This window comes from Kwoniella shandongensis, chromosome 7 (genome assembly GCF_008629635.2).
Source record: "Kwoniella shandongensis chromosome 7, complete sequence".
Lineage (NCBI taxonomy): Eukaryota > Fungi > Basidiomycota > Tremellomycetes > Tremellales > Cryptococcaceae > Kwoniella > Kwoniella shandongensis.
The window spans coordinates 1,378,049-1,391,614 of NC_089293.1; the positions used below are offsets into that span (position 1 = coordinate 1,378,049).

The window sequence follows — 13,566 nt, forward strand, 5'->3', positions numbered from 1 at the left end:
AATGCTATTGGTTTCGAATACGTACAATGGATGCTGGTTATAATTTGTCTTTGCTACTTACTTCTTCCCTTTTTTGTTCTTGTTCTTCCCATTCGCTTGTGGTACCACCAACAAATCACCACCTTCGCCTCCTTCTCCTCCCGCTTCTTGAACCTTCAATCCCGCCTCTAGAGTGAACATCAAATCTCTGACCGTCTCCTCCAACCCTTTCACCTCATCTTCCTTCTCCTTCTTCACCCTCTCCGCCTCCTCTTTTTGTCTTTCCAAAGCTTTCACTCTCTCCGACAGACCTTGCGTCATGGCTCTTTCTTGTGCTAAAGAAGACTGTAAGCCTCTCGAGAGGTCCATCGCTTGAACGGCTTTACGTTCAGCTTTCTCCCTAGCCTTTTCAGCCCCCTCTAATACTTTCAATCGATCACAAGTCGTCTCCAGCTCTGCTAAGCGAGAAGAGAGAGAAGATTGTTCTTTCTCATAATGTTGACGCATCGATTCGAGTTGACTCGACAGCAAATAAGAGTATTCAAGTGTGATCGATTCGATAGTTGAGATCTTGTCGATGTCACCTGAAGAAGGTCCCGCGTCCGCATTGGTATTGCTAGGCGCAGAACGACGAGTGTTCGATCGATCATCGGAATTGGGAGATGAGGTGGGGGGGCCGCTGGAACGGTTGCGCTCGGGAGTCGGCTGTGAGCCAAGAGGGAGAACACGTGGGACGGAGGGAGTGACGAGAGATGATGCTGAAGGGAGTTCGACCAGCTTGCCATCATTACGAGTTTGGATGAGTCGATGAACGTAACTACGGCAAAAGACAACCAGCATTAGCATGGAAGGAAGTCTTGTGCCAAAGCAACCACACAGATATGATCAGGCTGATGAACCACTGACACTCACTTGTCACCTTTATAATCCCACACCCGTTGCGTCTCCAGCTCCATCGCCAGAACATGACCGCTCTCTTCCCAATGTCTTCTCGCATGTCCCTTTCCCGGTTCATACCGCCCACAACCGACCACACCACAAACCACACAGATCCAATTGTTCTCTGTACTATCGCACATTGAACATCTCGTCAATCTCGTAATTTCGTGCGAGTGATTCGGTTGTTGGTGTGCTGATGACGATAGGAGGAGATGGGAGAGTCGACAGACTGGACATCGAGAATCACCCCATTTTCGTAGACAATCGCAATCGAAGGTATGTGCACAGGGGAGAGTGACCAGACCCGTGACAGTAGAATCTAGTCTTTCTAGACAAACAGGGCACGAAGGCAATTCGTAAACGCTCTTTGGCGGAACACCACCAAGCAGTGATGGCAGTTCGCGAACTCGTGAAGAGTAGACTGAAGGTGGAAAAGCGGGGATAGCAGTACTGGATGAAGGTAACGACTCCGAGTCAACTTTGTGAAGTACAAGATGATGGACTCGGATAGGATGACAGGTCTCTCGAGCGTCGAGGGTGGAGAATGCTCGACCGGTGAAGATGACAAGGAAGTCGGCTGCTTGGAGTGGGTCGCGGAATTTTAGTAATACGATCGATCGATTGGGCGTTGTTGCCTCCCTACGGGTATCCTCATCAGCACAATCCACACTTACGCACCAAATGTGGAGCTAAATGCTCTTGTCTTCGTCGTCTGACCCTCATGACACCCACCTTATCATCCTCACACCTTCTAAACAAGTACTCCAACCGCCGATAAATTCTAGAAAGTCGGCCGGTCTCATCCAAGCCGGTACCGCCAAGATGGCTATCAGACTTCCATCCTCCCCCTCGGCCTTGTCACCCGCCCATTCACCTCCCTCTTGCAAATTATGTTTGCTCGAACTTCCCTCTCCGACTGGATGTGCGTCCAGTGCCGCGATCAAGTTGGGTGGAGGAGCATGACGGAATAGGTGAACTACACCTCGACCTAGTTCGGACAGACCTTGAGCGTATGACGAGTCGAGGGGGTTCGGGCCTGGGAAATGGGCTAAGAGAGGTTGGAGTGAAAGAGCGTCGGGATCCGTTGTTGACCCATTAGGGTGGGATTTCTTGCTCGAAGTACCTTTGGAGAAAGGTGAACCAACACCTGATCCAGATCCAGGAATTGTCCTTCCTGATGATCCCGACTTGCGAGGTTTGATACCGTTCTGAGCTGAGAACTCTCCAGACGAACGGGGTGACATCCCTTCTCTCTTATCCAAGCTCTTCTCACGTGTGAAATCAACCCAATCTACTGTAATCTCGCCTAAACGCCAATCCGTTTCTTGTCCAGGAGATTGATCGATGAAATCGTCCCCGTCGTCTGTGATGGTGATGGTGGTGGTGGCAGGATAGATAGATAAGATGAGCGAATACAGATTTGGGATCTGTGAAGGAGTTGTCATATTACTCTAAGCTGAGTGAGGTGAGCAACTGCATATAGAGTAGTTTGTCAGCATGGATAGTTGCATTATCATTGTTGTTGAGAGCGGTTAGGAAACGTTGCCGCGAGCGAGTTGCCTGACACTGGGTGGCGAATTCAGTATCACGTGATGAGTGGCAGTCAGTGTTATCTTTGTTGCTTTAGTCGCTGCCTTGCATGGGAGGGTATGCATGTTGATCCAAAGGTCATAGCCTCTTGAGGGTAATTATTGGGAAGAGAATGGCACGTTGCGTTAACACCACCTCAATGGGATATGAGTAAGGGTACCCCGGTGATATTGACTTGCCTTACTTTAGCCAGCTATGTACATGTAGACCTTGACTTTGGCGGCGAAAATGTATCACGAGACAAATAAGTCGTATTGACCATCACGGGCAGTTGATTCCTCTGATAATTTGCGCAATGTCAAAGCAATGCACATGCCTTGTACAGACAGGTGTCAGCAAGGCCTTTTTCTCCAACGTGGCGCTGATGTCCGGCCCCGTTATCTCTGACTTTCAATTCCGACCACCGACGGCACGACAAGCAGACGAGCCTGCCCTCGATATCCCAGGCCAAACCATGACCAGTATTTACAAGTTGTTCGCTTCGCTGACGACAGCAATAGCGATGCTGTTCTCTGATCGCGGCCAGAGAAAGTGTATATAAGATCCGGATTTGTCACAATACTTTCATCTTCCTTCCGTTCTTTCAACCACTCAAACCCTTATAATCACTGTGCAAAAACACTGACCTAAACCAAGTATAATCGGAACGACAAGGACACCAATCGATCCCAGAAACTATCCCTAACCTTTCGCATCCTCAAGCCCAACCAAACTCGATACACGGCTACACAAAACTCATTGACGATCGCCAATACCGTTCGGAGCACCAAAAGAAAACTCCCGTGCTTTACCATCTTAATCGACCGAAAACCCAAGAATTCTCAAACGACATGCCCAAAATGCTCATTGGTCTCCTCCCATTACTTGCCCTGTCCTCCGCTTCAGCCTACGTCATCGACTCTCCCCCTCCCTCCCCATCACTCACGTTCTCCGCCACATTCTCCGCCACTCTCTCCCCCTCGCTCTCACCATCTTTGGGCAGTGTCCCCTCTCCTCACTTCTCATCGCCAACCATTCCTTCGCCTCTCTCACCTTCACTCGCAAGTGCTGCAACTTTTAGTGCGACGGCTACTGCTAGTGCTAGTGTAAATGGAGGTGTTGGAGTAGTGCCTACCACCCAAGGTAAAGGACTTGGGACAAATGCCGAGAGATTGAAGAGAGGTTTGGGACCACTTCCACCCACTAGGAGATCAAGCGCCAACAAAGCCAGAAGGAGTGCCAATCCAGCTGCTTTGGCTGCCAGACCTGCTAGTGGGAGTGGAGACGATACCAGTCAAGTCAATAGTACCAATGACGGATCCGACACGAACGACGGATCAAGCACACAAGCTCAAGATACCAATGACCAAACTCAGGGTCAGAGTGATGCTGCAGCCCCAGACAGTCCCAGCACCGATACCAACGACGGTACACAAAACCAGTCCAGTGAAGACAATACTACCACCGCTACCAGCCCTGATACCACTGGTAACGCCGACCCAACAACTGACACTGGGGCCACTGGAAACACCAATCCGACAACTGACACCGACACCACCGGAAACACCGATCCGACAACTGACAATAGCGACGATGATAGCTCTTTCAATGGCGGTCCAAATGTCCTTGCAAGTAGGAAAAGGTATTCAATGCGAATGCGGAATCCAGACGATATGAGCGATATGGGACCCGTCACTATGCCCAATAGCAACGCGGGTACTGATCTGTAAGCGAAACACACGCCACTCCCTCTTGGACAATACTAAATCTGATCCTTCCCTTTTCGTGATGCCAGGTTGAGCATGGACCTCTCCCTCCCACCACTATCTATCCTACTTCCACCCTCTACCCCTCTTACTGAACCATTCGAGATTGTACCCAACCCCACTGGCGATGACGGCGCATTTTCCGGTCCTCGTAAAGTCCTAGGAGCGATTCCGCGAAGGCGAAATGCAGTTAGGGATGGTGGTGATAATGGCGATTTGGGGTCTGGCAGTGGCAATTATGCAAATATCGGAATGGCATGGCCTGGTGAGTGTCCTTCCTTCGCCACACGTTCTTTCCCCTCTCGCGTCTCACCACTATTCCGCCCTATTTGGCATCCTGCCTCTGTACCTCATATCTCGAAGTGATTGTTGTTTAGTTGATTCTTCCCCGCGCAGATGCCAGCGGTCTCCTTCATATCTATATCAACGCCGTCGCCCATCCTTTCCTCGCCTCCCTGCCTAACAATTCGGGCGACCCAGCCGCCAACCCGTCCGTTTCTCAACTCCTCTCGCGTCCCAACCTCCCCGCAACTTCTGGCGATGGGACAGACCCTGCTCGACTTCTCGATACGAGTGTGACCTCTGATTTGTTCGGTTCGCCACAGAGCGCGATCTGGACATTCCACCCCAGATCAAGTAGATTATTGGCACACTTCGTCAATGGTAATGGGAGTGAGTAATATTCCATCATCTACTACCCATACCTCAACCTTCCATGTTTCTCGCTGTTCGTCATTGGAAGTAACACAAGGCTGATGTTGTTTTTGACGCGGTAGATACCGTCCCAACTTACTTTGTCACCGGTGGATCGTGTCAACATACCCTGTGTCTTACTGCCGACGTCGCCGCTTTCCGCGATACATACGGCCAAGACGCAAAAGAAGTGGTAAATGCGACCTCCAGTCTCTGATGTGTTAGCCAGCTGACAGGGCTCTCTTTTATAGCACGTTCTCGCTACCGCCGATCTTTAGAAGTGTCAGGAAGACAATGAACCACCTTTATACCACTTCGATTTAGCTCCTCTTTGACTCTTTTCGTAAATGACGCTCTTCATGTATGTTATATGTACACATCTACTCCTTGGCCTTGGAGTCACCTATAATACAATGTCCACCGATCGGTCGTTAGTGCGGTATTCATGACACTGGTACGGTCGGTATCAGTCCTCTCTGTTGGATCGTCTCGGCAATCGTCTCAACCTGTTCAGAAACGATTTATCAATCCTCTTTCTGTATGAAATCCATTTTCGCTCCACTCACTTTGATACTGGTCGCTCGGATACGATCGTCCCATCTTTCTGTCCAGCTGACAGGTTCGATCTCTTTCTCCTCCTTGACAACACCCAGACCTCCAGCTGTTCCTTGCGCATCCGCATCGGTATCATGCGTTGTACGAGACTCGAAGTAGAGCAGATGCAGAGGTTGGTCAATCCATGCTCGGAGTCTGCAGATGAAGCGTGTCAGATCCCGTGCACTTGAAAAGTCGTATTCTATCTGACTTACCGCCCTTGTTCAATCATTCTGTTAAGATACATAACTAATGTCAGCTGTCCGTCACACTGCGTCACCCTCAGCTCACCTCCTTGCTGTAGTCTCAGCAGCTTCGGCATCCAGCTCTAGGATTGCTCCCAGCGCTTCGAAGCTGACATTATCGTAGACCTAAAGGCAATGTATCAGCCCTATCACCTCTGACGTGAATCCTCGCGTACTCACCTTTCCACAAGCTCCCACGTTATGTTCTCTCACAGCTCGCTCCAATACCGTACCTCCTCCTTCCACCTTCGCCTTCTGATGCTCCTCCAACCCTTCCTCAAATTCTTTCACCTCTTCCGGTCGCACGATGTACTCCAGTAACATCTTTCTCAACATCGTAGAGAGTGAAGGATGAAGAGCGGTATGAACTCGATCGTCTCTGTTCAGCGTGGCGAGAATTCGAGAACGTTGTGGTCCAGCAGGAGCGAGGATGGACGTAGTGACCGCCGCTTTCCTACGGTGAAAGCAGAATCAGCTTCCCCGTATTGCAAAAAACGGTCAAGTCAAAAATGAGCTAAAGCTTACAACATCTGCATTCGATCTTCTTCGTCAATGGCAGACTCGAAGCTGACCTCATGATATCGTTGAGCGGCTTCGTTGAACCTAGCGGAGAAGTCAAATAATCGAGCCTGAATAGACGTCAGCCGAAAATTCCTAGCGGCATCTTTGTCGGCTCACCTGGGACAACTTAAAAGAAAGGTTTGTCTCTTTGTCTGTCGTTGTGTGGATGAGCAGCGACGCTCGTGAAAAGTATGTCTGAGCCTGACCCCATTCTCCGCACTGTGAGTCGGACAGGTCAGCTTCTCTTCCTGATGGAAACGAGAAATACTTATGAGCTGACCTCGAGGAGAAGTCGAACGATCTTCATATACACGGCGAGCTTCTCTTCATCAGATATGAGTCTGAGACGGGATTCAGTCGTTTCTCCTTCCAATTTCGAAGTAATAAAATCAACTGACCTTGAAGTGCCCTCCAACGGAATCTGCATCAACGCTTTGGCCGCCCCGAGCCAGTCTTCCTCGAGTTGTAAGAGGTGGGAGTGGAGATGTCGAAGTACGGTTATCTGCGCAGTGATTGAGTTGACTTTCCCCCTAGATGTGTGAACGAGTTTTTCTCCGCTCACCTGCTCATCACACCAGCCACTAATACCACCTTGTCCCAGTACCCCTTCCACAACGTCTCTTCTGACCTCTTCTCCCTTGGTGCCATTGAAAGCCTCCTTGCCTATCGCATCCCACTTCTCCACATCACTTGATCCTTCCTCGTCGAGGGAAAGCGCCGCAGTACCCGTGCGAGGCAGGGTCGTACCCGCACAAAGGGCGGTGACATATGCGCCGAGAACACGACGACCGACCACGGTTGCCATCGAAGTGGAGGTGGTGAAGTGTCGACCAAATGTGATCAAATCTGAAGAGGTTGTGGGTGATGGCGAGAGAATTGCAGACAACAGGGAGAGGTACGCAGTAATACGTTCTCTCTGATTGCTGGATCCAGACACGTCTCGTTAGAACCAACGAGGAAGGCAGGTTGACCGTGACGCGATGTAGCAGGGAGCGGGAGTAACTCACGAGATACTAGTGATGGAAGCGAGCTTCTCGCTCGTCTCATTGTCGACGTCCATCCTGAGCGAGGCGATACTAGATGATAGTAAGAAATGACCAGTAGGAAGGACCTGATATGATCGACAATGATGAAGCGGGGTGAGTAGATACGTTGACTGATGTTGAGAGGTGGAGGTCGGCGAAGTGTTAACATGCAACGGCAACCACGTGGATACTTTCCCTTGAATTGATTTGATCCCGCTCACTCACCGTTGCACTATGCAGCCTCCCGCGCCATGACATCTCCCCCTTCTCCCCCCCCTCTGACATCAACGTCACCTCGTCCTGTTCCATCCTCAATACATCATCTTCAAATCGTCCACCATCACTAAGCACTCTGGTCACCATTGTGCAGCGAAGTCAATCTGACATAATCACAACCCGTCGCGATCAAAGCATCCATCTGGTGTGCTTGATGTCCCACATCTGAGCCCCGCAGTTGTTCACTCCACTTGTAAACAGACAGCGATCTAAGCGTGCAATCCACCTCTACGGTCTCGGTCGTTCAAAAACTCCACGACAACAACAACGATATACATATCAGCACCCTCGCCTCACCACCTTACATCATCAGAATCTCGCCAGATAGACCTATCACTCTGTGTCACGTACACCTCTCGTCCCGGATCAACATAGATTAGGACATCAATATGTCACATAACATGGATAAGATTGTCAAGCTGGCTTGTAAGCCCAAGAATGCACCCCCAAAATCGAAAGTGAGTCTTGAGCCAATCATTTTATCCATGGCATCTCCCCGTCTTTGTCGTCATCCAGTCTAAATTTCAGGTGCTGATCATGTTATCCACTGATCCTATCTACAGTATGTCGAGTGAGTATCTCTGTGTCACGCATACCCCTTGCCCGCTTCGCAAACTGACAGACTAAACAGCGTCCTCATCGCCGCCACCTATTCTGAGGACGCATCATTGACCGACATCATCCGTTCGCTATCTTTGAGATTGAGGGAATCAAACGGTGTTGTGCGTACCACCTCCATCTTGTCCTATCAAGGACTCGGAACACAGCTAACCGTTGAAATACTCCTCTCTATCTCACACAGGTCGTTTTCAAGGCGCTTCTCACCTTGCACCAGATGATCAGATCTGGCTCTACAGATCAGTTGCTTGATGTGCTTTCTCGGTCGGACATCCTGAAGTTGAGGGGTGTAAATGGTCAACATTTCGAGGGTGAGCCGTCTCTCTTTCTATGGACTCCGATAAGGCCTGTTCTGATGATAATTCTTCCCCTTCGCAGGCTATTCGCCTCCTTCTAGTATCGGAGGATATGCGAGCTACCTCGATGCGAGAATTAGGGCGTTCAAAGACATTAAACATGATCTTGTGCGAGTGCAGACGGAGTCGAATAGGCGTAGCGATGGACAGGGAGCGAACTGTGAGTGAACAAGTCAATTGTGAGGCGGGCTGGTAGACTGACCTTTGTCGTTGTGCAGCTAAAGCTAGAAGATTACGACATCTACCTGTCGAGAAGGGACTCCTGAGGGAAGTGAAGCAGGTGCAGAAGATCTTGGATAGCTTGATTCAGTGCAAGGTGAGCTGTTGCGCCTAAGAATGGCCGAGACGTGCAGCTGACAATACTTTAGTTTTACGACGATGATTTGAGAGACGAAAATACTGTTCTGGCTTTCCGAATGCTGGTCAAAGATCTCCTGGTGCTATTCCAAGCCGGCAATGAGGGCGTTTGTAACATTCTTGGTGAGCATGGGTCCCGATTTGCGCGCAGGTGTCAAAGACTTACGTCAATCCCCTTGCAGAACACTACTTCGAAATGTCAAAGTTTGACGCCACGGAATCCTTCGACATATATAAGTCGTTCATCAAGCAGACCGACCGCGTAGTCGATTTCCTGGGAGTTGCGAGAAAGTTGCACAACGTCGTGAATGTGCCAGTACCAAATCTCAAGCACGCTCCAACTGGACTGGTTAAGGCTTTAGAGGAATATCTAAATGATCCGAATTTCGAGAACAACAGGCTGGAGTATAAGAGAAGTCTGGGCGTTGTGGAAGGCAAAGGACCAGGAAGAACCCCTTCACCTGCAGGTGAGTATCAATGAAACGAGTCATAATATAAAGTGGAAATTGAACTGCTCTTCTTCTGAAGGTCAAACCGCAGCTCCGAAGGAGTCTAAGCCTGCCGCATCATCATCCAGTGCGCTGGTCGCTGCACCGCCTTCATCGACCGCGCCGTCAGCTCCACCAGGCGCTTCGCAAAAGATACAAGATTTCTTCGACTCCATCCAGTCCGACCACCAGCCGACCATGTTCGGGGGACCGGCACAACAGTAAGTACCGACAGATGAGTGGCATGTATATTCAATCAAGCTAATGATCCCCGTCAGACCGAATTACGCTCAGATGACGATGCATCAGTCACCTCAATTCAACCCCTTCCGTCAATCAATGATGATGCCTCAACAGACAGGGTTCATGCAGCCTCAAATGACTGGCTTCCCGGGACAGCAGCCACAACAATTCCTTCAACCACAACAGACAGGGGCAATGGCGTTCGGTCAACAACAACAACCTGTCTTTGGGCTCGGTCCTCAACAGACAGGTTTCGTACAGCCACAGCCACAACAAACAGGCTTTATGCAACCTCAGGCTCAACAGCCGCAACAGACTGGTTTCCTGCAACCGCAACAGACCGGCGCGAACCCATTTCGACAAAGCATGATGGTGCAAAATACTGGCCTGCACAACGGTGCCATGTCTCAACCGGCTTCACCATTCAGACCACAAGAACAGCAGCAGAATGCCGGAGCCAACAACTTTGGTGTCAATGGTTTCGGACAAATACAACGACCAGGTTCCACACCAGCTATTACGACTAGTCCGAAACCGCTCGTTGCTCAAGCTACCGGATCAAAGAACCCCTTCGCACCGGCTCAAGGTTCGGTCCCGCCGGTACCGCAACAACCAAAGGGACCGAGTATGCATGAGCTCATGATGGGCGGTATGAACCAGCAGGGTGGCGGTATGAATTCGCCATGGGGAGGAAGTCTCAATGGACAATCAAACTTCCAACAATTGCAGCAGCAACCACAACAGCAGCAGCAGCAACAACCACAACAAGCACAATCTAACGGTCTCGGCGGAGGTAGTGCTATGTCTGACATCGCCAGTGCTTTCGCTGTGAACAACAAACCAAGTTCCAACAACAACGATTTCCTTTCTCAACTCGGTTCAATGTCTGTAAACGGTAACAATGCGACTTCGCCTTCGTCAACGAGTAACAGTAACCCATTGTCACAATTCGGATCGATCAATTCAACTCCTACCGGCACGACTGCCACCTCCCTCTCTTCTCAACCCACCGGTGCTTTCCTCCAACCGCAACAAACAGGTTATGGAGGATCGACCATCAAACCATTCAAACCTACCTCAAGTTTCGGTAGTCAGTTATTGGAGAACCTACCGCCTATTTCAGAACCAGGTGCTGCCTCTCCTGGCGCAGGTGCCGCTTCGCCTAACAGGCAAGGTGGATTGGGAGGTATTCAACCTCAATCTACCGGTTTCCCCGGATTGACCAGTCAAATGACTGGTGGTCCGAATCCGTTCAGACAATCGACAATGTTCGGATCGGTAGGTCAAAATGGATTGGGGAGTCAACAGACTGGAGCGGGAGCATTTGGAGGTGGAGGCGCGTTCGGAGGGGGGTCACCATTTGCGGCACAGAATCAACATGGTCAGCAAGGACAACAACAACAGCAACAGCAGCAGCAGCAGCAGCAGGGTATGAACCAGTTTGGGATGTTCGGTCAAGGAGGAGGTCAAGGGGGTCAAGGACAGGGATCGTTGATTTGAAGGGTGGATTTGTATGGAGGATGGTGTCGATGATTGTACGAGCGTAAGAAATCTGGTTTGATTATGTGATTAGAATAGGAAGTACGCATACCCAAATATGATATTTAGATCTTTATAGGTTTTGGATAGTCAAGCGAAAGAATAAACCGAATAGGTTATGATGAAATGATTGGGTATATAATAGGTTTTGAAGATGGGGTAAATGCATACTTAGGTTGATTTCATCAGGTTACTATACTTGAATTCCACGAGTTCTTACTTCCTCTAGATGACTGTCACCGGGCCATTCATGCACTACTTCGCCCGCAGACACGCTTACTCCAGCTTCGCCTTGGCTTTCCCTTTCCTATCCAATACTCTTCTCGAGGGCGAATCCTCCACTCCAGCTTCTTCTTCTTCCTCTTCTTCTGTCTCGTATATGACCCCATCATCGACGATAGCCCCTCTTCTCGCTGCATTCTCATCCGACAACGAAGAGTAAGACAGTGGTCTGATCGGCGTGGACGATGACGATTTGAAGTTTGATGATGAAGTTGTGTTGGTGGTAGTCGTTGGGTCATAAGGCGATAAAGATCGTGTAGAGGTTGGGATGAGAGTATTGATGATGAATGATGCGAAGAGACCGAGTGCTGTGCAAAGGGTTCTGAATCAGCCAACGTGAGATCGAAGCAGAACCAGGTAAGGGAGGTACTCACCCAATCCTGACAACTTTTCAGGTGGATTATGGAAATACACCGCCGTCATGACTACCATCCATAACCAAATACCAGTCAATCCCGTTCCCAATACCGTCGCCACAACATGGGCAATTCCAAGCCAACCCCTCTCCTCCTCGTGTACAATCTTTTCCCTCCTCGCTGACTTTCGGTTGGCAGTCACGTTCGATCTCTTTGCGATCAATGACCTCCAACTCGGTTCCAATTCTCTGGCCAAGATCATGATACTGAGAGTGAGGAGGAACGCATGACCTGAGATGTCGAATCCCTTGTGCCATCTAGGTCTCGGCAACGCTTGTAGGGAAACATGATCGTCTGTTGGTTTTTGGCCCTGAATCGCTCCGACCGCTGATGAAGGGAGGAGGTTGAACAAGTCCGGGAATGTCGAAGGAGTCAGAGGTGTACCGGTACAGAATTTCCCGGGTAGAGGAAGATATAATTGTCCATTTCCTTTTGTCGAAGTTGATGTTGAAACACCTGAAGTGAACAATGTTGAGAATGTATTTCTCGCCACGTTGATATCGATTTCTTTCGGTAAAGCCAAAGCACAATTCCCCCCCGTAAGAGCGATAATCCTATCCCCTAGTCCTGCACCGAACAACCATCGTGCGAACAATGCCCAGAAAAGCGTAGCGACCAACCATACTCCGAATCGTCGAGTACGTGATCCTACTCCGCCAGTGGTCGTAGCTAAGGCACGTGTGAGTTGAGGAGCGGTGAAGAGATGTAGGAGGTACAAAATGGATGTCCATCCCCATGCACGCTTGACAAAGACGGTATTGAAGAGGTTCGACTTCCGAGCGAAGTATGGTGCACGGTGTGGGAGATGGTGGTGGTGGATCTGGGAGGTGTCGAGGGATGTTTGATAGACGATAGAGTACATGATGCCGGTTCTGCGGGGTGAGATAGCAGATTAGCTTTCTGTAGAAGATTACTACCATATATGAAGCACACCGTGTAGCGAGATTGGGAATAGGCAACGAGCGGGTCGAGTTGAATGCCTGCTACAAATTGTCACACTCACAACATCAAGCTCGAAACGATACCAGCCAGAACCAACTGCAAATTCCCAACCACCTTCTCACCAACACTCTCCGGACTCAATGAAGCCGCTTGTGAAGTAGTTGTCATACTCATCCTCCTCGCAGCCGGTGATTTCGGCTTGATATCGATCGGAGACGCATATGATCCGGATGGACGACGACTGTGGGTATTGGTGGATTGTCGTTGTGGTGTCGTAGTGATGATTCGAGGGAGGGAGGTAGGTGTGGAGGGTGGTTCGAAACCCGGAGCCAACGCTGGTGGGGATGACATCGTGAGCCAAGAAGGCATAAAAAGGGAGAAGTGTCCGTGGAAGTGATACTGAGTCAATAGAAGGGGCTATCGCAGCATGCTGCGTTGAAGGCGAAGAGGATGGAAGAAGATGATGGAGGACATAATGCGGAAGATGTCCGACAAGATGATGATGATGAGCCTTCTTCCGCGGTGGCAAAAAAAGACGCGAATGGACAACGCGACATGTTATGACGTAACATTCCTGACCTAGTCAGAAATGCTTGATGCTACCAGAGTCAATGATCTCACAGCTTTGCATCTCCCTATCTTGATGTCAACTTCGCTACACAGCTCGCAGTTCAGTGG

General features: G+C 49.9%; 5 protein-coding genes across 5 annotated transcripts; 2 read left to right on the forward strand and 3 right to left on the reverse strand.

Annotated features, from left to right (window-relative positions):
• Positions 1-57: 57 nt before the first annotated feature.
• On the reverse strand, positions 58-2,363 carry CI109_104375 (uncharacterized protein; the record flags this gene model as incomplete). Its single annotated transcript, XM_032005378.1, has 3 exons — positions 58-796; positions 892-1,557; positions 1,651-2,363. The coding sequence occupies 3 exons, from the start codon at positions 2,361-2,363 to the stop codon at positions 58-60; spliced, it is 2,118 nt and encodes a 705-aa protein (XP_031860339.1).
• Positions 2,364-3,347: 984 nt separating this feature from the next.
• On the forward strand, positions 3,348-5,224 carry CI109_104376 (uncharacterized protein; the record flags this gene model as incomplete). The annotated part of the gene is made up of 5 exons (XM_032005377.1): positions 3,348-4,213; positions 4,283-4,518; positions 4,650-4,925; positions 5,030-5,139; positions 5,198-5,224. 5 exons carry the CDS (start codon positions 3,348-3,350, stop codon positions 5,222-5,224), a joined length of 1,515 nt encoding a protein of 504 aa, XP_031860338.1.
• Positions 5,225-5,389: 165 nt separating this feature from the next.
• CI109_104377 (uncharacterized protein) lies at positions 5,390-7,406 on the reverse strand (the record flags this gene model as incomplete). The annotated part of the gene is made up of 11 exons (XM_032005376.1): positions 5,390-5,452; positions 5,513-5,696; positions 5,756-5,773; positions 5,832-5,911; positions 5,966-6,239; positions 6,311-6,414; positions 6,464-6,565; positions 6,627-6,687; positions 6,745-6,848; positions 6,909-7,269; positions 7,354-7,406. 11 exons carry the CDS (start codon positions 7,404-7,406, stop codon positions 5,390-5,392), a joined length of 1,404 nt encoding a protein of 467 aa, XP_031860337.1.
• Positions 7,407-8,036: 630 nt separating this feature from the next.
• On the forward strand, positions 8,037-11,209 carry CI109_104378 (uncharacterized protein; the record flags this gene model as incomplete). Its single annotated transcript, XM_032005375.1, has 10 exons — positions 8,037-8,105; positions 8,211-8,218; positions 8,279-8,369; positions 8,450-8,576; positions 8,644-8,781; positions 8,840-8,937; positions 8,990-9,101; positions 9,161-9,445; positions 9,507-9,687; positions 9,745-11,209. The coding sequence occupies 10 exons, from the start codon at positions 8,037-8,039 to the stop codon at positions 11,207-11,209; spliced, it is 2,574 nt and encodes an 857-aa protein (XP_031860336.1).
• Positions 11,210-11,524: 315 nt separating this feature from the next.
• Positions 11,525-13,239, reverse strand: CI109_104379 (uncharacterized protein; the record flags this gene model as incomplete). Its single annotated transcript, XM_032005374.1, has 3 exons — positions 11,525-11,838; positions 11,905-12,818; positions 12,950-13,239. The coding sequence occupies 3 exons, from the start codon at positions 13,237-13,239 to the stop codon at positions 11,525-11,527; spliced, it is 1,518 nt and encodes a 505-aa protein (XP_031860335.1).
• Positions 13,240-13,566: the final 327 nt, after the last annotated feature.